Source organism: Aptenodytes forsteri, unplaced genomic scaffold, assembly GCF_000699145.1.
Source record: "Aptenodytes forsteri isolate BGI_AS27 unplaced genomic scaffold, ASM69914v1 Scaffold83, whole genome shotgun sequence".
In the NCBI taxonomy this organism is placed as follows: domain Eukaryota; kingdom Metazoa; phylum Chordata; class Aves; order Sphenisciformes; family Spheniscidae; genus Aptenodytes; species Aptenodytes forsteri.
In genome coordinates, this window is record NW_008795371.1 from 1706990 (window position 1) to 1726452 (window position 19463).

At 38.0% G+C, this 19463-nt stretch overlaps 1 protein-coding gene across 1 annotated transcript in view; it reads left to right on the forward strand.

Annotated features, from left to right (window-relative positions):
* The first annotated feature begins 12941 nt into the window (after positions 1-12941).
* The window catches only part of MYO1E (myosin IE), an 80547-nt gene continuing 74025 nt past the window's right edge, over positions 12942-19463 (forward strand). Inside the window, 1 exon segment of the mRNA XM_009280442.2 lies at positions 12942-13128. Within this exon segment, the coding sequence (XP_009278717.1) occupies positions 12942-13128 (187 nt within the window).

The window sequence follows — 19463 nt, forward strand, 5'->3', positions numbered from 1 at the left end:
TTACACATTTTCTCATCTGTTGGAGGTCATTCATTTCCTCGCTATCTTATTGTCTGCCAAGGAGCTTTTCTGGTCGATGCTGGTCACTAGCAAATGACCAGCATTTCTGTTACTCCTGTGAAAGTGTCTTTTTACTGCTTGCGTATGGAGAGGTATTACAGGTGTATGGGCTGCTTGCGAATTTTTGAAACTGCTGTAGCCAAAGGACTCTGTTAGCTGTTGTATGTTGTTTGGCTTTTATTATTTCTACTACATGGGTGTAAAAGTAATAACAAATATCAGAGAAACATGGCAGAAAGTAAACAAGAATTTTCTCCCTATCTTAAGATCAGAACCGAGAGCTGTCTCTTACTCTGAGTTGTTTAGACATTCACCTCACCTAATCGTTAGGACTCTTGCGCAATCTTAGCCTCCTGTTGCACTCCTGGGGGAGCTTGGGTGTGAGGGAGCTGTATTTTAGTCAGACCTTCCTGGGCTCAATTCAGTCTTTCCCATCTCCTGCTCCCTTCCCCCACGTTCCTGAGATGCCAGTCACTGTCCTGCCCAGGAAGTACGGCTATCGCTCATCTCCTGACTCACCCTCATCTTCTGGCTTTCCTATCCTCCACCTACTGATTTCCTCCCCTTCTCCTACCCTCACCTCTTTAAAAATGCAAATATCCCTTGGGGAGACAAGGTGTGCAGTCATGTCCTGGCAGTGCATGGGATCTGTTCTCTCTGCTTGACTGTCATTACTGTGGTAGGAAAAGGTTTCTTAGTCTAAAGCATTTCCACACACTGAACATTACAGGTGTGTTCTGCCTATTTTATTAAATATGCTTCAAACAAGTGTGTAAATGGCTTTGGAGTTTGCTTCATGTACAACAGCAAGTACATCTAAGCTCAAGACTATTTAATGTAAATAGCCTAGGAAGGCAGGCGTGGTCAAGGATCTTTTTCCAAAGACATAGTAGCATTTAACTGGCATTAAAAGTGTTGGTGTTTGGGTTCATACACTTTACAGTTTATTTCTAAAAGAAAATTTCTGAATTGATATTTTTTAATTGAAACTGAAAATGCTTTTTTAAACAAAGCCAATGGGAGAGCTGACAAGGAAAGCAGTATTGGTAATTGGAGCATGAGTCAGAGTTATCATCAGAAGTGATGCTTATTAGGAAGCATACTTAAGAGGTACTTTTAAGTTCGAAGAATTGCCTACTAACATAACTTACCAAATTCAACAACTAAATGCGAACTTTAAAGTTAAAGCCAGACATTAGCAGATCTTGAGCATGCTTTGTGATCAATGCCATTCTGGAAGTGTAAAAAGGACTATAAAACAGGTCTGGTGCTCTGCTCTCCTGTCATCTGGGTGATCCTTCAGCTGCCAGAAGTGTCTCTGGTGAAAGCCACTTCTGGCTGTCAGGGGAACAATGTGAAAGGCGACAGCTTTATACTCTTGGGGTGGGATGATGATAGATCTTTCTTTAGCCTGCTTCAGCAAAAAAAGGAACATAAATGGTTTATGCAAAAGCATGTGCTTCTAGAAGCTATTTTGATGCTTTGTTCAGCAATCTGAAGTCTAAATGAGAGGTTTTTGTTGGCATCCTTCAAACAGGACTAGCAGTCTTGTAGTGACTAGCTGCACTTGTCCCTGTACAGGAAGTGTGAGGGGTTTTTTCCTTGCCAGCTCAGAACTGAATCACCTTCGTCAGCTGAGCCTGAGTCTGTAACCAGTTCTCGGTTAGCCTTCTCTAATTTAAGTGCTGAAGTCATATTCAAGTCTGAACAATGCAGACTGATATCCTTTATAAAACATGTCAAATGTTCTTAACACTCAGGATTTTAAATCTTTCATGCTTGTGTCTTATGAAATAATATGCTGCCAGATGTTTGATCCTGCACCTAGGACAGTCTTCTGTTTTCAATCTGACATTCCACAACACTTGTGAGACTTTAAATTCTAGGCAGTTTACTGGTGCACGTTGTTATCTTTTGCAGTGATTTATGTCTCTTCCTGTGCTTTGAGTTGTATATTGGTAATAGCAGAAATACAGAAAGATGGAAGTTGGGACTTCTTGTCAGTGATATATTTACAGTGCCAAGCAGTAGTCAAGAATTTGTCTCATCTTGTTTTGTTTTTTTTCCTGCCTTGAAGGATACAAGTCTGCACAAATACCTAAGTGCTTCCAAATTTGCTTTTGCAGTAACTCTTAACTCTGCTATTCCCAACTTTGTAAAGAAGTTTGCTGATACAAAGTATATTTGAATTTCTTTTAACAAATGCTGCCAACACATCTAAAGTCCTTTGGGTTGCGACCCCTGTACACTCCGATAGCTCATTTGGTAAGAAAGTACTACTGATCTGGGGGGTTAGTAGGGAGGTTCCAAGGTCAAAAGTTTACCTAAGTATTGTAAACATGTATATGTACAGCATTAGCATTCTGTTAGCTGTTGGGCTTTGAGCTGTTGTGGTTCTTCTGGCATGGACTGAATGCCTTTTGATCACTCGGGTTTTGGACTGTCTTATTGCAGATGTTTTGGTATATGAACCAGAAAATACTTCATTTGCTAAGTGAAAGCAGTCTTCTTGAGGCATATTGAAGAAGTACTTTCATTAAACCTAATCTTAAAGGCCATTTCACAGTACTCAAAAGCATGTGCATACTTTTACGTTTGAGTATTTGTTTTTTCTTTCAATACTTGAGAAGAATTTGATTTGTCTGTTCATCAGTCATGAAAGAATTTGTTTTCTTGTACTGTATCCCCAATTGTATTCAGTACATACCTAAAGAAAGGGAAATGTGCAAAAGTATTTATAACAGTAGCTGAAGACAGTCATACTTATACTCAAAAGCATGTGCATACTTTTACGTTTGAGTATTTGTTTTTTCTTTCAATACTTGAGAAGAATTTGATTTGTCTGTTCATCAGTCATGAAAGAATTTGTTTTCTTGTACTGTATCCCCAATTGTATTCAGTACATACCTAAAGAAAGGGAAATGTGCAAAAGTATTTATAACAGTAGCTGAAGACAGTCATACTTATAGTACAAATATAATTAAAGTAAATGGGGGTTTTCAAATTTGGTGAGATTCATTCCAGAAAGGATATAAAGCTACGAAACCACCCATCCTTGCTTTCTGAGCACAGAGGTACTAGCTGTCTATATAGTCTGAATTAGTAAATAATTCTACAGTATCTTCTGGTAAGGCCCATGAAACATGGATTTTGCATAATTATTTCTGCTGTCTTGGTATCGGTGCTTACAAATTGCTATCTAAATATAGATCATGTTTTTGAAGGAACTAATGATAGGATGCGATCATCTAGGGAAAAAACTAGTCACGGGAATCCATCGTTGTGTTGGACTCGTATCATATTTAGTTCTATAATTTTTGTTGCTTCTTCATTGTACAGTTTTTATGGAAGCAAGTTAGATTGACATAGTAGTCCTGTCAGGAAAATTCTGATGTTTTTCCTACCATAATTTGAATTAAAAATTTGGATGCTGTGGAAACTGATGTATTACAAAGCATGATTTTATTACATATAGCTTCTATACCATATAATATCCTGCTGACGCTGTACTCGTGTAAACTTGATTAGTTCCTGAATTCTGTATTGCTTTAATCCATGAAAACAAATATTTGACTTTACCAATTAAAATACAGTAGACCCACTAAGAACAGAGTTACTTCAGCTAGATTTTTTTTTTGCCACTTAAACTGTGCCTTATGCATAGTCACGTTTCCAGGACTTGATGCTGTATTGTTGGTAGTCTCCAAAGCCTTTTTCAGTGCTTCCCCTCAACTTTAAATACACGCTGGGAACTACTATATTGGTCAATAATTGCTAGATTCAGCAAACCAAAGATTCCTACAAAAACATTCTGGTCTTTGCAGTGGAAAAGTCAAAATAACTCCTCAGGGTAGGGCAATTCGGATGTTTTCAGTTTTTGGAGGGTATCCTGGCTGTTCTTTGTGTAACCTGCAAGAATTGAATAGACTGGACTAAGGTAACTTTTTGGAATTGATGGGCCCTGGTGGGTGGGAAGGTACAGGCCTACTGCTACAGAGTAGCAGCTTAAACCTGCTGAGATGTCTATGGCAAAGGAGCTAAAAATGCATAAATCTATCCTGAACTGTATCCAGACTGTTAGCTGTTTACTTGCTGTGCAGTGGCTGTTGGCTTTGCAAAGCATCTCTTCCCACTTCTTCCTTGGGTAGCCAAGAGTTCCTAATTACAGATGCTTAAAGCCCACATCTGCTAGTTGAGCTAGTAAGGGGTGGCATTAGCACACAGTGCTTATGTGAGGAGCAACATTTTTCTTCCAGCTGAGTGATGGGACTCAGCGGGCCCCCCAGGGTTCATATTTGATGGCCAGTGTCACATTCTACTTACCAATGGTTGAAGGCAAAGTCCCTGCAGGAACAATGTTTCAGAAACCTGTAAGGACCCAAGTCCCATTCTGTTGGTGATCCTAGGTTATAGGAATAGACTATCAGCAAATAGACTTTGCTCTTGAAATTGGAGTTGCAGTAACTTCTACAGACTATGCTATTTGTTGTGGGTTTTTAAGACAAAGTAGGCTTGACACAGGGGAAAAGTTAACTTGAATGTTGTTTATAACAAATGGTGGTCCTGTTATGACACTGCTTATGTCTGTGGAGGTCTGATTTGAGATTTGGCCTTTAATGAGCAAAGCCTTGAGTTCCATTTAAAGCAGAGTTGTGTGGGGGGAAGGGGGAATGACTTCATTGTAGGAGAGGCCACTGCTTTTGCTATTTTGCTGTGTTTCACTTGTTTTTGTGGTTGCAACCCAATGCTGAGACAAAGAGTTCAAGGCATGATCATTTTCAGATGAGAGGCTAGGGATAGGCCTTTAGCAGAGCAAGTCAGATTAGAAGTGCACCTAACCAAGTGAAAGAGGACTCAACAGTGCCTGAGTATCCAATATGTGGAACTCAAGATATGTTGAGTATGTTTCTAGCAACTAAGTCTGGTTTCTTAAGCAGCTTAGATATTAGTCTATAACTGTCACTCTTGTCTTAGAGCACTATGTAATAATGTATATCTGCATGGCAATAAAGAACTAGGTCCAATATACTAGAGAAAAGAATTGGCTCAGTTTGATGCTTGCTTTAAATAACAATTAAATTGGCATATATGATGCTATGTGGCTAACAAAACTTACATTTGATACAACTGAAATGGTTTCTGTTGTGGTTTAAAAAAGTACATACAATAATGGAGGTTAGTTAATCTGTTCTAGCTTAAAGCTGCCTTCAAACACACAGAATATGTATTCTCTACAGAATTTACTGTAGTCTCCACTGACCTTGGCGTCAATCTCAGGAATATGTTTAACAAAGTGCGTGAGCCTCTTGTGAGGCTACAAAGTGGTTAAACTTAAGTAGCACACAGTAGAGAATGGATTAATTATTTCATGTAGATAGTACTATTGTTAACTGACAGCTTTAACATTGAAAGGAATACTTGGTTTACCAATTCCTAGTGTCAGTTACCCAGCTGACTTCTCCAGAAGTCTCAAAGCTGTTCCCATGAGTACTACTTTTTAAAGCTTTTGTAGTGGTAAATAGGAATTCTGGTTCCAGGGCTCTTAATGCCTGAAATACCAGCACACCCAGTCCACAGAGACCTGATCTCAATATGCAGAATAAGTTCATGACCAGCAGTGGTTTCTTCCTGTCGTTTACTTTGTGTATTTATTCTTGGTTCATTCTAGGAACACTTGAGAGGAAACAGAAGAACAGTGGCTACTTATTCCCATATTTGGTATTGTTCTAGACAAAATGAACATCCTTCACTAAAAGAGAGGGGTGATACAGTGTTTCTGGACAATCTAATCTTCCTCAAACCATGGGTTAATCTTGGCAGAGTCATGTCGGGTCTATTTTCTTTGTAGCTGTGTACAGTGCAGTTTTCTACATGGAGTTACAGTGATGTTAAGCCGTTAGGTGGTACTAATGGGATGGATTAAGATAAGTAGGCTTATACTAAAAGCTTGTCTTTACAAGTCCTTGTTCTACAGCAGAGCTTCCATTAGTCTATACATTAGTAGTGGTGTATTTTAAATTATGAAGAATTGGAATTAGTGGAGGTTACAAAGTACTTCTAGTGAAATGAACACTCAGCCTTTAATTGCTGATAGTGGAAGAGGAAAGAATAATTAAAACATCAATGTCAGTTGCACCTCCTAATTTGCTCCTTGTTTTTTTTTTTTTCCTTGATACCTGTACTTGGGTAGGCTCATGTTGTATTCTGTATTCCCAGTACAGACTGGTGGGGGGGAACCCCAAGCCCTACACCTGGTTTCTTAAACAGTCACTAATAAAGCCATACTGAGGAAGAAGCAAATACAATGTACTTCAGAAAAGCATTGTAATCACTAGAAATGTACTCCCTACTTCCTGCTGAAATAGCTAGCTGCCTTACCTGCTCCCATGCAATTCACCAGTAAAAATACAAATTAATTCGCTGATAGCAGATTTTGATCTTTAGTTTAGGAGTCCTGAGCTTGACCTCTTCTTGTTCTTAAGTATTGCAATCTGTACTTAAACTCAGACTAAATAAAGTTCAGCTGCATGTGTCAGACTGCCTGAAATTAAGCCATTATGGATACAGTCTTGACAGCACTAAAAACTTCCAATTCTGGATAAGAAAGGAATGTCTGAAACCCACCCAGAAGAGCAGAACACAACACAATTCTAAATCCCTGTTTCAATGACGTGGGATAAGTTTATAGACTTAAACAACTTTTTTGCAGTCCTGAAAGTTTCTTTTGTGGAAAGGAATTTAAGAGCTGTTTATTCTGAAAACAGTCTTAACTGTGTGAAAGATGACAAGTGCTGAAGCAAGTACATTTGGGCTATATTGACGGTACAGCCTGTACCCTTAGTGTATAGGCAGATGCTTCATAAACCTTTTGCCGTCATTAAGGATGTTTTGATGAATCTGTTCTGAAGGTAGTAGTTTGAATGTAATAGAGAAGCATGTTGTTACTGCAATTAATGAATTAGTCATGAATAGCTATTTAGTCTGACACACCTTGAGAGTGTTCACCTAATGAAATCAGTTTTTCTTTTGTTCAGATAATTTCTTAATGATACAGACTGAGGCATTTTTGCACCTGAGGCCATTAAGTAACTTTTTCACTTGACTTGTCCAGTACATGGGTTTGTTCTCAGACCAGAATATGTTTAAAATTGAACAAGCAGTTAGCAGGCTTATCCTGCTACTATATGGAAGGATTTTTCTTTGTGCTGAGTGTGGCTGGAGTCCAGCCTGGGACTGCAAGGGACAAAGCAAGCTGAACTGCTCCCATCAGTTTGATTGTAACTTTCCTATTGTGGTTAGTACTGGATCTCTGATACTCAAGAATAGTTAAATAGCTCATAACTTAGTGTGGGGGAAAAGAGACTTCAATCAAAAATACCAGTGGTAACTTTCTACTGTTCTAGAATGCACTTAAGACTTTGGGGAGTTCTTCCTAGTCTGCACTTCAAAATATGTAGCTGGAGAGTCAGTAATTGGGATGTTAACTACCTGTTGTGACGTAGCTACTACGGTTGTGAATTTTACATCTGAAGCAGACAGTATTTTGGAAGAATATCTACTTTTATTTCAAAATAATTTTATCTGGGGACTACAATTAGATCTTGAAGTTAGAAGTAAAGATTATTGGTGTTTTTTTTTCCTAGGGCTTTGAAAGTATTTTGTCATTCTGCTCTTTACAGATGTAGAGTAGTAGGCTATCTATAAAATACTAATCCTGTTGCTGTTTGCTCGTTGAGATTGCAGGTGTACAAACAGGAAAAGAAAAAACAAAGGGGAAGTTAATATCATCTGATTGCCAAAACAAAAAAGCACCAATTCAGTAGCTAAAATTATGTTCAAAGCTGGTAACAGGATACAGTGAACAATGAAGAATGTTTTTTACGTTCTATAGCTAAATGTGTCCTTTTAGGGCTTGTTTTGCAATTATTCTTGACCAATTGAAACTCTTGAGGTGGGTAGAAGTTTACCTCATTTAAATGAACCCACTTACTTTTTTTGGCATGGTATCTCAATGAGATGCCTAGTCACTTATTTTTCATCCTTGATATTTTTGAAGACTTGGGAATACACTCAATGACTAAAACTACTCATTTTTTTTAAGTCGGAGCAAGTCAGTGCATGTAAGTATTAGAACTGGCAGGTGGGGGAGTACTTTCTGTTGTTCTATCCATTTGCTACTGTAGCTGTAATAAAACATATTATTTTCCCCTTTATTCTTCTTCCTGTCTTCCAGTCTCTAGTGTGACAGTGTGCGAGAACCTCACTGAAGTACCAGAGCTGTGCAGAGCCTCCGTGATCACTCTCTCTGTGGATGTTGTTTTGTTCTGGTGCTATTTTAATAAGGAAGTACTGGGGAATATATCTAAGGGGCATATTCCTAACAGCTGCCATGGTCTCTGTGTTGTGGAGCTCTCCTAGGAGCCTAAATAATCTATAGTGTGTGAGAGGGCTGGAATCCTCTGCTGGTTTTGACAGGCAAAGTATTCAAACTACATTATGCCCTCTGTGATGGCAGTATGACTTGGTCTGTAATAGGCTGTATGACAGATCCTACTTTCTCAAATAGGAAAGAGAATAAGGGGAATAAATCTAAGAGGGAATGGTGGAATGGTCTGGGTTGGTGAGATGGTGGGAGCCTAGTCACATCCAGCCATCTGCTTCCAGTTTTGATGTGAAGTTCTGCTCCTTCAGTTCTACCTTAATACTTTTTCTATCTGTTTATAAGCATTCAATATTGCTGATGAAACTGGTTCAGTCTAACATCTTCTCTGATTCTAAACTTTTATAGGAAACCTGTGCTTATCCTCATTCCCATTGATCAGCCACGTGACTGAAATACTTGGCCTGACTCTGGTCTTACCTCTTGGCTTCTGCAGTTGTCTTCCACAAGCTTTCACTTCTACGTCTTTAACTTTCAGCAAGCCTTTACAGAGGTCTTCTGTCTTCAGCTGCAAATCCCAAAGGGCATGCTCCATTTTGTTACAGACTTCCAGGGTGATTTTGGGGTTTGTCCCTTAAATGTTTTCTGTAATAGTATGTAATGTGATGTATAAGCTATGCCTTTACTAGTAGTTCTAAACAGGTTTAACCTTGCCCAGACGACAGTTCTAAAATGGTGTATGTAAACATTGGAACATTTTTCTGGTCCCATTTAAAGCGCAGATTTCTATGGTAGTGCATACTAATGGAAAACTTGCAGTGAAACACACTGTATAAAGGCAAAGAAGTTTATTTTGTACTTTGCAATAAGGTGATGGAGATGAAAATGGATGTACAAACGTTATCTCCATTCATGAACTCGGTTCTATGAGTAAGTCATGTTATTACTTAAATGCCTGTATATGAAACATATGACTTTAACAGTAGATGAAAAACTAGTTTTTATCTTCGTAGTACTCCTTACAGTTACTGCTACGGGGTGTTGGAGAATTTTTAAGAGTGCAATAGAATATATACACTACTCAATTTGTGCATTAGCACTAAATTGGCAAAACACCACTGAGGATAAATCCCTTAATAGGAATCTATGGAATAGTTGGTGTTAGATATTGCCTGTATATCACAGACCACAAGTGTGTGTTAAAAGATACAGGAAAGCCCTTTTGTCATGCTAGCTATTACTGTACAATTTAAAATGCAGAGTATTTGTTTGAAGCTGCTGTCAATACTACCTAAGAGTTAAAAAAAAAAAAAAATCTATTCTTGCAAAATGGTCCATGGCACCTTTTACTCACTACAAATAACCGAAACCTCTGACACCCCAAAGAGTAAAAAAAAAAAATCCTATTCTTGCAAAATGGTCCATGGCACCTTTTACTCACTACAAATAACCGAAACCTCTTTGACACTTTATTTGAAAGGTTTTGTCCCTTTTGATAGCTATTCTGCTGAACCAATGGGCAATTAGTGACTCATCAATGACTAAATTACTAGTCTTGCTCTCTTTAGAAACTTGGGCTTTACCTGATGCTCTCCCATGCAAACACTATGTAAATCAACCCTTACTAAACATTGAGATTTGACAGGAATAAACTCAAAGCAAGATAGCTGCAGGCTGCCTCCTGTTCTTTTGTTACTGTGTTTCAGTGGAAACAAAATGATTCTGACAGTCAGATGTTGCACAAGGAGTATACAGAGGCACATCTGCATATCTAATGGTCTAATTCTTTAATCTACAGATGTGAAGAGGTGCTTTCACTAACTGGATGAGGTGTGCTTAGCTGCACAACCTAGTATTTCATATGGTTGTTCAGATTAACGTTTTGTAGAGGAAAGAAAAAGGCACAGGCAGAGGGCTGGGATGGTTAAAGATCACATGCCTGATGTGTGATGTATTTTTCCACTATTGCTTCACTAGATGATACATAGAACTGTGCATGTTAAAAGAACCTTGTAGAAAACAAGCTTTTTCTCAGTTACTATGCTTCAAATAAACCAAAGCATGTAATGGCATCAGCAGGGGTTTTGAGAGTGGGAGTGTGAATCCCAAACCTACATCACTAAATGACCAATCTTATAGCTTCAAATCCCACCTCGTTTGCTGAAATGATTGAAGGATTCCATGCCTTGTGCCTTTATGCCCTTTTCCATCATATGCTTTAAGTCATATAACAGGATAGCATACTGCCTCAAGTGATCTTGATGGGGCTGAATGGCCCACCCCTTATGAACACCAGTACTATACCCAGTAGCATTAGATGTAGTAGGAGATGACAGGGCTGTGAACTGTGTACTCTGGCCTAACTTCACTTCTGGTCTACAGCTACTTCTAAATGCTACAGTAATGTGAGGAAATATTACATGTTAAAACCTAGCAGTTTTTCACTAAATTAAAGTGAAATCAATAGACAGCTGAAATGATAGAATGAAATTTTATGATACTGCATATAAAACTTAAAAGATTTAATAGGAGACTATAAAGTGGGTTATTCATCTACATATTTAAAAACTTAACTAGATGAGGCATTCTAGTGTGCGCAGGCTTTTAGATGCATGTTTCTGCATTTAAGTGCAATACAACCTACAGGAAGAGGCATTTTGTATTGCTTATATTATAAACGATTTACAAATTTTACTAAAGAACAGTTTCTACTAGTGTGTTCTTTTTTTATTTTGAAAAACCTAAAGAAAAAACCCTGAGGCTTTCCTTAATTAACATAGGTGATTCTAAGAGCTTTTGTTAACTGGATGTATTAACAATGGAGCAAGTCTGAAATACTAAAAATTGTATTATCAATAGCAAAATAGCAAAGACTTGCAGATTTGTTCAGTTGCTGGCAGCCTTTATACCTTGTTTGTTAAAAAGAAATAAAAATCTGTTTTTTGTAATGAGTTACTCTGGTCTTGTTGGATTTGGTCTTACTGGACTTAGTTTTGGTGATATTCTTTTGTGTGTGTTTGTGAAAGGTTACCTTGGAGGACATTTGAAGCTCCAATTCCATAAGCTATGAAACAAATGTCATTCATTTCAGTGTGGCAGATTAGATGGAATTTGTAACAAGGTTTCAGCTAGTCTTCCGAAATCTGAAATGTGCAGACAACAAGGAAAACTTAAGATGTGTGGATTATGTCCTTTTTTTTAATTTAAAAAAAGGATGCTATCTATAAAAAAAAAAAAATGGATAGGCTACCTCAGAATTGTCTTTCCTTACAGTCCTGCAGGGACAAACATTCATAATTGGCCTAGATACTTTTTGCAGAAGCAAGGGGAGAATGGTTTTCTTTTCAACAAAATCTAACTAGGCATAAATAAAACTGGCAGAATAGGTTGGCCAGTTATTACAAATACCTGGATATTTCATGGTTCTTTATTCTTCTTTAATTATGTGTTCATAATTAGAAGAATTTTGTTTTGAAAGCCTCAATGAGTTTCAGTATTTTACGTGTTGAATAATTCATGCTAAACTTTGTTTACACATTGTTTATGGCACCAAAGAACCTCAAGCAACTGATTAAAAAAAGACTTACCACATTCCTTTATTCACAATTATCCTCTGGTTAATAACAACATTTAGATGCAACTATCTTGGCAAAATCTTAGCTATGTTTATGTAAAGACTGGTACTATGCTGAGCCTCAGCATTGCGTTATGAGGGCTGCCCAAATCTTTCCTATTCCTGGATTATTATTTTAATTCCATGGAAAAATGTTCCAACACACTTTTTTTTTTTTACAGTTTGGCTTTTTCTTTATTGTCAGGTTTGTGCGGATGCTATGGCCAAGCACAAGCAGCTTGACTACAAAATGAGCTGTGCTCGAGTGTTTTATTAGATATATTCATAGAGGTTAAAGTGATGTTTGTCCTTAAACTTTCTGAGCACTGACTTCTTCAGACTGTGCTAGAGTGATGGTTTGTGGTAGTATCAAGGAATAGCTTAGTTTTCTGTAAATAATTATCGAATCTGGTAACTGACACTGGTCACAAGGAATTGTCTGGGATTACATAGAGAAAAAAATCTCACCTGAAATAATTTGGAAGAACTTGTCTGTAAGTTCATATCTAAATCTTTTTTCAAAGGAATAAAATAGATTTTTATGAAAATAGTCTCACAAATGTAGAAACAAGTACTGCATCAGTGCCTTGGCATCTTTTCATGTGTATTCAAACATCATAGGTCAATGCTCCAAAAGTTTATGGCATTGATTTAAATTCTTGGTCGTCTAAGAATCTCACGTAATCATGTTGTCACGAAATTTAGGGAAAACACCAAATATGCAGTAGTAAAGAAAGGGCAGTAGTTGTGGTCTGCAGACAATAGCAGTGTCTTTATTGCTGCACATATCTATATTTCTGGAGTAGCAGAAGGTTGAAAGTCTGGCCTGCTTCTTAGACAGGACTTGGAGCTGCCTGTTCTGAACAATTCTCAAGAACCAGATGAGCTATGGACGTCTGCTTCAGAAACCAAAGGTCAGCTGAGACAGGAATGAGTATTGCTCACAGGGAAAAAGGGACAAAACCAGGCAACTGTGTAGTAGCAGAATTAGAGATTGATCTCGGACAGTATGAAAATGGAATAAAGCTCTTTGTCCCTTCCAGCAATTGCAGTGAAAGCCCTGAAAAATGGACCTGTGGGTTTAGGATTGTCCATACAGCATGTTGAACCCTTAGTCGGCACCAGGAAAGTCTGTAGAAAGTGTCAATGTTTCTTAAGAAGTTGATTTTTGGTATTGCTCCTGGAATGCTCCCAACACTTTATTTTTTTTTCCCTTCTGGTTCTCAGCCTAACTTACAGGTGTCTCTGTTTCTAGGTCAGGTGTGAGGAAGGCAAAGAAACTAGTGTGGAAGGAGAAATACATTGGAAGGGTTTGTCAAAGTTCATGACAGCCCTGTGCGGAGTAATTGGAAATAATGCTAAGTTGAACTCTAATGGGTACTTATTCACCGAGTATCTCTGTCCATCTGCATGCCTCACTCATGATGATGGTGCACAGCTGAGGGGTGTGTGGCACAATACACTCTTACTGACCTGGTACAGGCTAAAGGTATAGCTACTGGTATTGCATTTGGGTCACATTTTTAGCATGACACTTTAAATTGTATTTGTTTTCAGCAAGGTAGAGTTAAAGGCAGCATTTATAGCATGGTTGAAAGACCTTGAGCCACTTCTGTGGTCATGATGGGGTCATAAGGAATACGTTGCTTAGCAAGCTGACATGTAAGTTTAGAGGAAAGCTACTCGAGTGCAAGCTAGTTTTTGAGCCAGAACTTTATTTTTAAAGGACCACAAATCTTGGCTTTAATACGGAGTGTAGAAAAAGGTAAAGCTGCCTCTAAGGGCTTCAACAGTGTAATGAGTTGTAGCAGCTAAAAAGTTACAGGATATTGATAATCTGAGCATCTGGTTTGTGTCCAGGTTGTTCAGGGAGAGAAAGAAACAGTACTCACCTAACAGTTGTCTTATCTGAATCAGAATGCTATGCTTAGATGAAAAGTCATTCAGCTGGTTTTAGTTTACATTTAAAATTATTTTTTTAGTTTATGTGGGTTTGACTTGGAGCTCAGAGTTTGAATGAGCCCAGAAGTTGAAAGCAAGGTACATCACAAGCATTTAAGTTTATGTGGTTTTGTGTTGAGGCCCTGCAAGCCAAAGGCTTCAGCCACAGTTTAATATCTGAGACTTTTTATCTCGACACACCCCACCCCCACCCCAGTTTTGAAACCTTGTGATTTAGCTTGAATTTCACCTGTTCTGAGTTTTCATTATGAAGTTTAGCATTTTGCTTAAGATGATAAAAGCTAGCTAGCCTTCTGTTTTGAAGGTAAGATGCTAAACTTTTACTGTTAAGGAATATAAACAAGTAGCTGGATTAATCATGTTCAAAGTTATCTAACAGAGTAGTTCTCTGGAGACTTAAATGAGATCTACAAGTTGACAGGGATACAGATGATGGAGATGAAGGGAACCTAATGTAGACTGTAAAATTATGCTGAATACAGATTTGCATTAATATAATTTGGGGAGGAGAGAAACTTACTTGGATTGGGCTTCAATTTTTGGATGCTTTGCATCTTTTCACTATACTTGAGTGTTCAAATGAAAAAGACCTTTAGTTAAATGAGGTGTCTTCAACAGAGAAAATGTTAATAATTTTCTGACAGGAAGCCAGGGTCAGACATAGAAATGGAAAATTAAAGGGGAAAGAAAATGCAGCATCACACTGTACCGCTACACAGATTCTTTTAAATAAAATTAGGGTAACTTATCTGCAGTGGTATGCAGCAGTTTTTCTTCAAAGCTGATACTTAGCTTTTCACTTGGTTTCCCTTTAACAGAAATAGTTTGAAACCTATATATATTTATGATGCTGATACTGAATTATAAGGTGTAACAGACATTTAAATTTGGTCTTTTGCATAATTCTGCAAAATCAGTGATAAAGTTACAGGTTTTGTGAAACAGTAGCAATTTGAGCCTACTGGAGTGCATTCAGAGCTGCTTTGGCTGGCATCTCTGCTCAAAGCATAATTACGCCAATACAACATCTGTGAGACTGAATCTAATACGTATCCTGATAGTATCAGTTTCTTATAGCAAATGTATGAAGAATGTTAGCAGATGAACTCGCTTGTTCACACATCTCGTAAAAACCTATAGTTATGAAGTTAGCTAGATGTCTAAATTAGTTTTTAGTTAGCTTTCTTGCTCCAGTGATAATTTGAATGCTAGATATTAACATTAAACATTCTAACATATTAAAAAAATGGGGGGAAATAGCTGTTTCTGTGCTAAAACCTGTCTTTTGTAGACTAATAGGAACTATCACTTTACCTACTAAGTGAACTTCTGCCCATAGTTAATAAAATAAAGATACTGCAGATGCAGGGATCATACACAGGCATTGGTGCAGCCTACATAATAACCATAAAGACCTAGTCTCCTAGCTGTTGAAGTTTATATTAAAAAAAGGTTGGGCCAGACACTTCCCTTGCATTCTGTCTTTTGTAGACTAATAAGAACTATCACTTTACCTACTAAGTGAACTTCTGCCCATAGTTAATAAAATAAAGATACTGCAGATGCAGGGATCATACACAGGCATTGGTGCAGCCTACATAATAACCATAAAGACCTAGTCTCCTAGCTGTTGAAGTTTATATTAAAAAAAGGTTGGGCCAGACACTTCCCTTGCATAATTCAACTAATAACCATGGTGTTCCCCTAGAGTAGAATGAACTCTTCATATTCCCAACGCATTTCTATGCTTCTACTTTTTTGGGGCATCAGCTTCATTGGCAGAATGCGGTGAGCCACTTAGCCAGTGGAGATCATGTATATTAATTTTTAGTTTTATTTTGTTGGGTGTCTTATGAATTATTATGGAAATATGAAAGTCTACAGAGCCAGGATACAAGCTTAATACAAATTAGAGTAAATAATTTGAAGTATGAGATCTGACAGGAAGAAGATATGACAGCCTTATGAAATCTTAAGCAGGCTGGGTTATTCAGATAAATGTTCAAAGAATATCATTCTCATCATGTTGACTAGGAAGATACTGTAATAAAAGAAAGTGAAGTAAAACTAACATTCATTAAATGAAAATAAGCCCGTTATTCTGTACAATCAAAGTATTACATGCTGTATTTTTAATGTCGTTACTTCTCAAAGCTGTCCTGGACTGAATAATCAAAACTGTTTTAGAAAATTAGTGCAATGGCAAATACTAACTTTATTCATAATGTGCATGTGGAGGATAATCTGGTTATGAGAATATCTCTCTGTTATGGACTCTCAATGGGACCTGCTTGCTCTGGCATAGTGTAATTATTGGTTAAAGTAAAAATCAAACCCTGACAAAAGGATCAATGAACCTGTGCATTAAATTGTCCCCTGATTGTTAAGCGCTTTCATTATCCATTCACTAAGTTCCCACTTCTGTATCTTTACTTTGAGTAGCTTAGACTTTTCCTGCTGTCACCATGTACTTTGCAGAAGAAAGAGCTCTTTGCCTCTGGATGTTTAGGTTTGGTCCTTACATGCATAGCTGAAAACCTGGAGTGGTCTGGAAAGTTTTGTGTATTGGGTCTTAACATCCTTGCTGTAGGATGAGGGAAGGAATTGGACTGTCAGACTGGCAGCGAATGTGCTTTCTGATGGGACTCCTGTGAGCTTCAGAAAGCATGTGCTCGTGAGCTACAGTGTAGTTGTGTAGCCATCCTCAACCCTTATGCTAGAAGCAGATAGTAAGCACTTTGCAGATCAGGCCAGAGATGAATGTACAGCTGAGAAAGTGAAGTAGTATCTGTTTGAGTCTCCTACACAGTGCATGAGATTTGTTGGGTCTGATGTATACTGCTTTTCCCAAGATTTTACTTCCTGTTGCTTTTTGATTGATAGCAACTTTCTGGGAGTTGATGTGAACTTGCAGATCTGGTCCGTTGGAATGATGTGTAACTAATTCCTGAGGTGGAATGCTCAAAGGAATTCTTGTTTGTATTTATGTAATAATTAAATAAGGAAGCATTTGCATCTGTATGCACTGAAATAAATATTAAGGTTGGATTCTTTTAAAGAGTTAAATTAAAGGTTTAATCAAAGTATCAAATAGTCTATCTACCACAGTGTCTGAAGTCAAATCTGATTTCTTGCATGAATAGCAAAACACGAAAGCTAATAAAAAGGAATTTGTGGGTTGAGCCACATGCATCTTACCACCCAGGTGTCAGCTCCACTGTAGGTGAGTGAACGCCACTCCCTGAGCCTTTCCCCTATTGCTCTGAGTCAGTACTGCCAGGGTAAGCAGGAAGCTGCTGTAGTCCTGGAGCTTTTACTCTGTTTGCTCAGCACTCTGTGAAATTAAAATAAACACAGAAAGCAATTTTTACATTAGAACCTCCCCCGCTGTGGAGCTCCTCCTGTGACCCCCCACACAAGCTCCTCCAGCCACTGTCACCAGCGAGAGGAGTTGACAGCTCATATGTGAAATGGGGATGTTGGTGTCCTGCTTCTCCCTGAGTGAGCAATAAAAGCTTTTCAGCTCATTGCTGCATATCCCACCTCCCAATGCCACAGCTGTCCAGCGCTGCAGGACTCCAGCTCCTAGGGCCCTCGTTGTTCAGGCAGTCCTCCCAATACAGTGACCTGTATAGAAGTCAAGTCACCCGAGCTCTACATCTGAACACAGTCCAATGACACATTATGCAACTCTAATCCAAAATGAAAATAGGTATTCTTGAAGCCACCCAACTGAGAAAATCCTAGATAAACCTAACAGTATACCTTGAAATTCTGCAAGCAGGACTTCAGCAAATGAAGTCTTTATCACGGGGCACCACCCTGGTACAACACAGCAGTGATTATCTTGTACTGCCCTGCTCATCCCAATTGACACAACACTATGCATACAGGAGGGCGGGTCCCAGTTATAACAGTTGGGAAGATCAAAGCCAATATCTCAAAAATAGGTTAATTTGAAACTAATGACCATTCCAGTGCCCAAGTTAAGAAACAAGCAGTTGACTGCATGTCTTATTTTTGGCATCTGAGCAGTTAAGTGTTATAACTCTGAGCAGTGCATTACACTAAAAGTTTTGTGGTGTCAGCACAAAGGTGCTTTTTGGTACATACTGTTGAAAAACTACTCTTGGCCACAGTTATCTGCTGTGTTGCAGTTTTGCTGTTTTATCATGCCTATTACAATAAAGAGTGTTTTTCTTTAGCCTGAACTGCCACAGGCATGTGACTACATGATGATCTCCACTTAAAAAAAAGAAAGTTTATATTCCCTCTGGTTTGTAAATAAGTTCAGAAAATGGCTGTATTTATACCTAAAAGGAAAAAAAAAAAAAGAAACCAAAAGAGACTCAACTGTAGTTTCTCAAAATTATTTTGAATTCAGGGGGATGATTTAGCTAATGTGCCTATTTTATAAATCAATCTTTCATTTTTTGTGGAATTGCTACCTACTTTTATTCAACTAGATGAAGCTGTTGGCATGAAAACATCTAGTTTGATATTCTTGGTTAAAACCAACAGTAATAAAACAAGTTCCATGCCAATTTCTATAATGTGCCCAACCCGTTGTATTCTTACAATCCATTAGCAATTGATGAGATGAGGACAAATACACCCAACAAGGCTGTAGTTGCTCAATAATTTATTGAGAAGAAAATAATAGTTTCATGTATAGAACAAAATATTCCTTATTATTGCTGGAGTGTGTTAGTGCATCACATTGGAATTAAGTTGGTTTGTATTCAGAGGTCTTATGAATATGTGCTAAGCATATGAAAAAAAAGGTTTGGGTGATAGGCAAGTAAGGGTATCTCCATAGGTAGTGTATTATTAAGTTAATGAAATGGGCATGTTGGGGCATAGATGTTTTTATTTTTTAATTAAGTTTCTAAGCCAACAAAACATAATCCATTTATTGAGATGGTTTCAGTTTCTTTACATATTTGGGAAGGATAGTTTTGCTTTTTCTAAAATAATATTTTTAAAAATTCATTGTCATTTGTGTATGAGAGCTGATACACTGTTATTAAAACTGTATTTTTAAAGAGCTTTTTTTACTGGACTGTTCAGGCAGTAAAAAATGGTGTTTGTAGATCAGAGTTCATTACCTAAGAACCTTAAATAAAGGCACATTGAGGTAAAATTTTTGAATGAATGAAAAGGATAAAAAAAAAAACCACTGAAGTTGTTAGACTGCAGCTACAGTTCATCCTTCTCTAGGACATACGCGGGCCACGGTCGTGAAAACAGGGTTAAATAAGAGCAATCTCGGGCTAAGCAGTAACGGTCGTTGCAGGGTTAGAAAGGCTGTCATGAATAGTTATTTGGTGACATCGGGGATTGTTACTCATGCGGCCCTCCTCCCCTCGATCAGATACTTCAGCAAAGTTTAGGCAACCTGCGAATTGCAGCGGCTGAGGAGCCGGTGCGGCTTGTGCAGCGGGGCGG